The following is a 9420-nucleotide window of genomic DNA, read 5'->3' as shown; positions in this document are numbered from 1 at the left end:
TTTTATTCAAAAATCAAATCAGAATGTACGAAGGCTTCTTAAAAATTATAGGATTAAAAAAATAAAAGAAAATCAAATTGATGCAAAAATTTTCTTATTTACAAATCATTTTTTTATTCCGTTTCACATTATCATTTTGTTTGTTGCACATTATTATCATTCATTATATTCTTTTTACAATAAATACATGTTGTTTTGAGTATAAAAAAATTGTATTGCAATAAAAAAAACCAACACAAACAGGGTCCAATAATGTTAGTCAGCGCCGGCGCTGTAACGTCAGGATCGCCAGAGGGCGCACTAAACTGCGCACTGCACACACAAAGCGCTCAGTTCACATTGCACACTCACTGCTTACTGCTCACTTCTCACTGCTCATCGTCGCTCTGAAAAATAAACATTACTATAGTCAGCCATCATATATCCCTACTGAGGGATTCGAAGCCTATCAAGCTAAAGGTCACGCTTAATATCAGGATTAGTCTAAACGTAGCGTCATCCCTGTTATTATTTTTGACCAAACAGAGATATTAATATGTTTGACACTGGGATTTTGGTTTTAGAAACCAACGTTTATTGATAAAGCCCTATAGTCTTTTCTTAATTTAATTTATACATTTATTCATTGATATATTAATTCAATCATCCATTCGATTTTAATTTACCTATTCATTCGTTCATTCAATCGTTTATTCATTCATTCTTTAATCCATATATCCATTCATAGATACGTTAATTCTTTTATCTAATCATTCATTCGTATTACATTGGATAAGTAAATGGATATATAATAAATGGATGGTGGATAAAAAAATATATATAGTAAAGCTCTGTCTCCTGTGCTAGGTACTTAAATTATTATACTAGCTGTCGCACGCGACGCCGTCCGCGCGGTATTAAAAGAAAACATAATTAGTAGCCTGTATGTTCTTCCAGATTAAGTTCTATATGTAAACCAAATTTTATCTACAACCGTTTAGCCGCTCTGAAGATACCTTCAACCAATCCATCCATCCATGTAAAAGATTCGCATGTATAATTATAACATTAGTAATATTTTTTTTATATCATAAGGTGGCAAACGAGCGAGCGGCCACCTGAAATCGCTGATATAGCGAAGTGACCGTTGCCCATAGACATACGCAATTGCATATGCGTTGCCTACCTTTACTCGACGGAGGAGAGGATGCACAGAATGAAAATATCTTCCCTTTCCATGCATCCTCTCATCCGGAAAGTCCACTTCCACTTCCTTTCCTTATAAGAAAAAGTGTGAGAAGGGAAAGAGGACAAAAATTATCAAGCACATATGTTTTTATGTGTGTTATTAGTTTTGTGTGTGTGCATAGTAGGAGTGTATGTGTATGTCCCAGTGTGAACATGTGCTATAATACAGCTTACATAGTGTTGTTGGTGTCAGTTGGCTGCGAGCTCCTTGAACCCGTTGGCGAGTGGCGCGGGCTCGTGACTGCGACGCCACAGTCCGTAGACGCGTCCCGGCACGCCCTGCCACAGCCGCACCGTGCCGTCCTCCGAGCCCGTCGCGTACAGCTCGCCGTCCGGAGACCACCGCACGATGTGCACCGGACCGAAGTGCCCTTTGTTCGATTCTATAAACATTATTGTCCGATCATGAGAAAAAAACTGCCTTTTGCTCACTGTAGATGTCAGCATGATCAAGTGACAGTAGCACACAGTAAATAAGTAAATAATAATAATAATAATAAGTGAGTGTAGACTTCGAAATTTTAGTTTTATTCGAAAAAATAAAAAATAAGTTTTTTTTTTAATTATTAAAATAACGTATAAAAAACTTTGACAGATAACGGATGACAGATTGTGGAAAATGTTTAACATTCGGAAGAAAAATACGAATCTAATCACACATCAGTCGTCGTTTAGGTTATAATGGAACTCACATGCACATAAACCCAAATAAAATTAACATACGTGTTAAAAGTCAAAATCATTGAGAGAAAATACCATAAAAGAAAAACTCTGGCTAAGACCTAGCTCAGGAGCCAATGCCAATGCTCCTATCCTACATTATGAAAAATTTTATTGCATTTTTTTTATAAAAAATATATATAAGTGACCTAATTCAGTGCCGGTGTTGTAGTCGAACTTGTAGACCTTGAGGTCTTCACCGCCGCAGACGAATGTGGCGCGCCCTGGCGCCAGCGACGCGGAGTAGCAAGGTGTTGGCACACTGAACTCTCGCATCTTGCGCATTGTGTCCGACGAGTAGAATGATACGTTTGTACCTACAAAACAAATTACTTATTAACCAAAGCCTTTATACATTTACTAGCTGTCGCCCGCGACTCCGTCCGCATTTAAAAAAAACTTAATTAGTACCCTGTGCTGTGTTTCGTTCCCACACTCCTCCGAAACGGCTTGACCGATTCTCATGAAATTTGGTGAGCATATTGAGTAGGTCTGAGAATATTTTATATCGGACGGAGTCGCTGGCGACAGCTAGTATAGTAAAAAAATATGAAATTTACTAAATTATCATTGATTACCAATGTAATTGATTTACGCAAAAGCAATCTACATTTTTGTATTATTTCTAATAAGAGTTTTATATTAATTAAATAATAGTTAAGTTACCATGAGCTACTGTGAGTATTGCGCCGTCTCTTGACAGTTCTAAACTGTTGGGAATTGTAGGAAATTCTATTTTGTTGACTTCCTGAAACAAAATAACATGAAATTCAGCACATGAAATCAAATCATGCATTTTTTTAATACATTATTGCTGTATTTTTCCAAAAAAATGTACAGTCAGCGTCATATAGATCGTAACAGACAAGATATGCAAATATATAGGTACACCAAAAGTAATCAATTATATCGGTACAACAAAAGTCCTCAAATTAATAGATAAATTCACGTTGCTCAAATACATCGGTACATACACAGCGTCAAATATATGAGTACATGCAAGATGCCCATAAATATCGTAGCAGCCACAGCGTCATAAGTAACGAAACAGTCAAGGTGTGCAAAAATATCATAACATTTGACAAAATTGAACTCTATCTCTATATACTTGTGATACAATTTGGAATAAACTACTTCTGTTACATTCATTTGACACTTTGTATTAATATTATAGGTTGTCCGGAAAGTTCGTTCCGATTTTCGATAGGAAGCTTAGAGTAGACTGTAGCTGAAGTGGATTCATTTTCAGATTTCCACTATTATCAAACGTCACAAAAATTTCTATATTGTGAATAATTTCATTTCATTGGTTGAGATAAAAACTATTTTTTTTTTTAATTTTAGCCAAAAATAAAAGACGTTTTATGTATAGAGTCGTACCAATATAATTTAAACGTTTCCAAAAATTTAAGAGAACAACAGGGTTTCAATTTTCCTTATAAAGTGGCACGAACTTACTGGGCAACCCAATATTTTTCTTCTCCTGTCATAACGCTTAAATATAAAAGTATGTCACGCCGAATATGACAGATACGTAATAACTAATATCAAATTTTGCCTAGTCACAATATATACTAGTTTGGTACAGTATTCTAGTATGTTTGCCGTAATATGTAAGTTTACCGGTTCGAATCTGAGGCTACGTCCAGCGAATCAATTTAACAAGTACCCTTTTAATTTTGTTTTTTTATATATTTACGTATAAATGAGTGAGTGTGGTGAAGATGATGATGAACTTAATGAGATTATCAAGCAGCATAATTCTAGTGTAACCCCGATTTCTATGAAAAAGAAAAATGGATAGACAGCGAGACTTTTAAGGTGGTCTTCAAAAGCGATAAATTACCACCATACGTTTATGGATATGGATGTAGGTTCAAGGTTGACACTTTTCACTTCCCTGTAACACAATGTTCTGGTTGTTGGAAATTTGGACACCAGGTAAAAACCAGTAAAAATTTGTCGATGTAAAATTTTGCTCGACAATTTTTTTTTATAATTTTCGCTGTCTGGTAGAAATAAATTTAAATAAAGTTAACAACAATTAGGTCAGACCATCGCGGGTGAAGTGAGGTGGTTGTATACATGTGCAAGCGAAAAATTAATTCCGGTCTATTGAAGAAGCAGGAAATTAATAATGAATGAGAAAAGAAAATATAGAACTATTACAATGATTAAATAAACATTACTTTACTACGAGGGTAGTATATCCACGACATATACAAATATTGTTATGATTTCGACCAAAATCAATAATCAAATGAATTTTTTAGACTGTCTTCGACCTATGGTAAATTGTGTGTAGATGGATAATAGCATTCGGCGATGTTAATGTCGGCCAAAGTTATGTCTATACATAACTTCAATAACATAGGTATAGTCGCTTCCGTTAAAGTGTAAGTACTGTCGCAGCAACATCGGCGGTTGTAAAGACTATATAAAGCGGCGAATGGCAATCATTATGTCAGTCGATATGAGTCCTTTGAGGTGGCAAGTCATGTGGGAACGTGAAAGATGTAAAGAAGAAGAAGAAGAAGAAGAAGAAGAAGAAGAAGAAGAAGAAGAAGAAGAAGAAGAAGAAGAAGAAGAAGAAGAAGAAGAAGAAGAAGAAGAAGAAGAAGAAGAAGAAGAAGAAGAAGAAGAATTGTATCACAAGTATATAGAGATAGAGTTCAATTTTGTCAAATATTACGATATTTTTGCACACCTTGACTGCTTCGTTACTTATGACGCTGTGGCTGCTACGATATTTATGGGCACCTTGCATGTACTCGTATATTTGACGCTGTGTATGTACCGATGTATTTGAGCAAGGTGAATGTATCTATTAATTTGAGGACTTTTGGTGTACCGATATAATTGATTACTTTTGGTGTACCTATATATTTGCATATCTTGTCTGTTACGATCTATATGACGCTGACTGTATATGTTTGTTTATCAGTACCCTAAGGCTCAATTTTTTTTTATCTATATCTATTGATAACTCTAGTAGATGTATGAAAGTGGAACTGCTAGAGGTGTGTCAGGTACGCGCCATATGAAAGTTTGAGGCATCTGTGTACCCGTATGGGTTACTTGTGTTGTTAGTATCTCACCTGTCCACTACTCCTGTCCCAAACTCGCATGGTGAGGTCGTCACTCACACTAACGATGCGCGAATTGTTGAGGAACACGGCGTGTCTGATGCTGTTTGTGTGAGCACTGAACTTTTCCAAAGCTGGAAAAAGAGAGGACATACTAAGACTTTTTGTTACTATAAAATTTGATGATATCTAAGTGTAAAGTTTTCAAATATTGCTTCAATTGCTATATCGATCAAAAATCACTAGAAAATAACAGATTCAAACTATAAAATAAGGGAGAGATTCATTCAAATTTTTATTAGAAACTCGCAGTTGCCCGCGACTCTTTCTTAATTACTAGCCTACGTGTTTTTTCAGACTATATTCTACATCTATGCCAGATTATAGCGGGATCCATACAGCCATTCTTGAGATACTTTCAAACAAACATCTAACTATCCATCCATCGATCCAAACATTCCCATTTATAATATTAATAAGATATAAACCTATTTTTTTTTAATTAAGGTTATTGTCATACAAAAATTAAATAATCACACTTAAGAAGGCCTTCGCGGGGAACGCGTGACAACATTTCCTTAAGAAACATCACGCCACGGACTTTATCCAATTAAAATCGAACACTAAAACTGTTTCACCTAGTTATAGAATTCACTAGAATATTCAAACAATCATATTTATATTTCAAAACTATGTATCTTTAAAAATACTTAATTATATTCAATTTGAAAATTATTTTCATTGTGAGAAATTCCGAGAAATTCATCAATTACAAGCATGCAAGTTTGAAGAATTTTAAACTGACAAAAAACTTAGCTTAAAAATGTATCCAACCATTGAATCATTCGAATTGTACGCTTAGATTCCTTATAAACTTACTGCTTATTGAATTGTAATGAAATATTTGAACAACAAATACATAATATATAGCGGTCGCACGCGACTCCGATCGCGCGAAATAAAAAAACTATGTTCTATATATACGACAAATTTCATCCAAATTCGTTCACCCGTACTGGAGATTCTTCCAAACAAACATCCATCCATTCATCCAAACATTCGCATTTATAATATAAGTTAGAAGTAAGATATATAATTAACTATAAAGGTATAAATATTTGCTTAAGTTATATTTAAGGGTATAGAGAAAGGAAGTGTTTAGCTTGTTATTTTGCAATCTACGTTGGTTGCGGAAATATACATGACATTCAATTAATCTTCCGTATTTATATATTTCTAAAGTAATACAAATAACTGTTATCAACGATATTAATACAACCCTAGGAAGAGATTTATATGCAAACGTCATGTAAAAAAGACAGCTGAAAACAGGAATATGCGTGAGAACCCTTTCGAAACATCTGGCAAAATTCTGTCGATGACCTTACGAAAGCGCGTGTCGCAAATATTCGTGCTAGACCCTCAGAACAAAGCATTTACTATCTTACTAATCATGCAATATACAAAGCTTATACTTATTTTTTCATCAATTTTTTTTTAATTAAATTAAATAAATAAATTAAATAATTTTAAATTTTTCATCGTAACATAAACTTTACCATATCATCAAAGGAACATACAACAACAACAGATAGCAAATTGAGGGTTCACCATAAATTTTCAAATGTTTCTTTCAGTCAGTGGTCGCGAGTTTACTGTCATCAGTAAAATTAAAAACTGATGAAATTCGTAAATCACCCTCAAAACACTACATATTACGATTTAATTTTGTACCCTTTCATACGAAAACATTATAAATTTATTGGAAAGTTGACTTACCTCCAGCATCTGGTTTGTTGAGGTCAAAAACCCGTATTAGTTTCTCATTACTAGCTGTGAGGAGCAGAGTATCATCAGCATTAAAGTTTACACTCTTTACAATATGTTCATGGTCAAATGTATGGACCACTTCTCCGTATCGAGCATCCCATAATTTGGCTGAAAGAAAAGATAGATTAATTGTAATACAAATTTAATTTACGTCTTAATAACTTGAGTAATCACTAATCTCTATAGAGTACAGGTTACTGGTTATATTATAATAATTTTTATTAGACCCATAACCTAAAACTATTAACAATTCTTAAATTCAAATATACTCTAGCCTTCGTGACAATTGTAAAAGAACATTTTTTATTTATAAAAGGAACATTTGTCATAGTGCATATTTCTCAAAATATACAACAAACATAAAGCTGCGATTTATAGTAATGTTGATTTTACCTTTACCATAACTTAAAGCTGGGTGAAATATGAACATACCTGTAAAATCTGCTGCTCCGCTTGCTGCTAAATTTGCATTTTGTGTCAAAGCTACCCCCCACACGGCGCCTTTGTGACCCTCAAAAGTTCCAATCCAATCACCTGTCTCACCTTGCCGCAACATGGGCTTGCCATCTGTAAAGAAACACTTGTAGATCAATAACAAAGGATGTTATGAATTATTTATAGACATTAACAATCTCACATAACCCTTTAAAGGCAAACTAATTATACAGTCTAACTAGAAATTATAATGCACTTTTTTTTATTTATTTCTTTTTTTCTACTGTTATAGGTGATTAGCAGAGATTTTTCTAGTGTTAGGAGGAAAACCTGACCGGAGCCACACTACCTGACCCATTAAAACATCAAAGCTGAAGTACACTCACTAAGTGATCTGACCCTAGGTAATAAAATTGCATTATTAATATATGAAGTAAGAATGTTGTAACCTTTTGTAAAAAATTGTATAAGTGAACACGAAATTAGACACAGTTAAAGTTACTGTGGAAAAGAAATGCATAGTTATTAATAATTTTTAATCCATCTAGTCCACTATTTCTATGAGTAGTGTCACTTAACATCAAATGACTTACTTACCACCTTCTGGTATTAAAAAGACTACTAAATGCTTTCCTAAAAATATATCTCATCAAGAAAATACTATTTATTATTTACATAACTTAGTAGTAAATAAAAGTAAAAAAACATTTACTACAAAGTTATCACAATGGTAATTCATTTTCCTTAATCCATGAAACAATGAAAGTAGTAGCGAGTATTGCTTAACATTCTATGTGGTATACAATAATGTCAAGTACTTTTAGGAACCTTGAGTAAGTACAAGGTGACCTACAGAAGTGAAATGTCAACAGGCAACAGGAAAGAAACAGTTTGAATTCTAGTACCATTTCGTAAACATACAAAGGCGTGTAATATGTAAGTCTTGTCACACAGGCGCAAATAAAAAGCACGATTTTACTGTCAAGGCAAGCAGCTACCGCGAGGAAATATACGGACACCACTCAAGGCGCTTCCTGCATGTCCGGAAAGAGAAGGTCAGATCACATTCAGAATGCATACCGGCCGATTGGAACTACTAGCAAAATAAGAAAAGTGAAGGCCTTTCAACGCATCTACACTCTCTAACATCTGTCCAACAATCATATGATAAAAACAACAAAATACACTTACAGGTCTTCCAATAATATCTAGGCCATGGAAAAACGGCACCCCGAGAATAAAGTACTATTAAAAACTTACCTTTGCAGGCCGAAATCAAATAAAACCCATCACTTGTAACGTCACTAAAATCCAAATGAACAACTGGTCTAGTATGGCCACCACATGTGAGAGGAACTTGTTTCAACGTTGTCATTTTATTGTTAATTTCGATTATTGTACTTTTTGAAAAATAAATATAATATCTGTAAAATTAACCTAATGAGTCTGATCGTACTGAATGTTGACAATCGACTGACGGAAAAGCGCACTGCATAGTGATGGTCGATAAAAACAATACCGGTTTTACATATTACTTTTCAACGCTAAATAAAGTGAAACTTCCTTATATAGCTGCCGCTACTAACTGATACTAAATAATAAACTTAAACTGAATTGTAATAAGTAAATACAAAAAAAAATAACAATTCTAATACAATTATCATAAAATACAACTTGGTGCTTACTACATTGAATTAATATTAGGACCGGACCTTTTTATTCATTTTTATCATTTTAATCATTTATAAAATATTCGCATATTATAAAATTAAGTTAAAACCGATTGACACAATTATTTGAGGGTATATTTAACACTCGTAAAAAGCAATGTTGCCGTTTTTCACATACAAAATAGATATAATGTATTGTAATCTTTTTTCGTTAATAAACAAAATATTTTTACTTCTTTTGGCATTCTATTTTGTATGAGTCTCAAAATAAAAGTGTATTAAAAAAATCTTTTAGTAAAACGCAACATTAAGTCGATGCAATGATAAAGTGTTGTCACATCGATGTTTTATCGCTTAAAAATTGAATCCGCACGTCTCTAGTAAAGGCAGCACTCTTGACGTGTCTCTCTCCCTCTTGTCAAAGTGGCAGAAATTTAAAGTAAAGCAAATTA

The 9420-nt window shown here is 33.7% G+C and overlaps 1 protein-coding gene across 1 annotated transcript; it reads right to left on the bottom strand.

The window, feature by feature from the left end:
- Positions 1-158: 158 nt before the first annotated feature.
- On the bottom strand, positions 159-8842 carry wmd (serine-threonine kinase receptor-associated protein wmd). The gene is made up of 8 exons (XM_013313561.1): positions 8559-8842; positions 7296-7430; positions 6813-6971; positions 5046-5167; positions 2614-2695; positions 2097-2264; positions 1402-1610; positions 159-386 (listed from the first exon to the last, which is right to left on the bottom strand). The coding sequence occupies exons 1-7, from the start codon at positions 8671-8673 to the stop codon at positions 1417-1419; spliced, it is 975 nt and encodes a 324-aa protein (XP_013169015.1). The 5' UTR covers positions 8674-8842; the 3' UTR covers positions 159-386; positions 1402-1416.
- Positions 8843-9420: the final 578 nt, after the last annotated feature.

Source organism: Papilio xuthus, unplaced genomic scaffold, assembly GCF_000836235.2.
Source record: "Papilio xuthus unplaced genomic scaffold, Pxut_1.1 DF827542.1, whole genome shotgun sequence".
Taxonomy (NCBI): domain Eukaryota; kingdom Metazoa; phylum Arthropoda; class Insecta; order Lepidoptera; family Papilionidae; genus Papilio; species Papilio xuthus.
The sequence above is the reverse complement of the archived record's forward strand: the minus strand, read 5'-3'. Positions and strand labels throughout refer to the sequence as shown.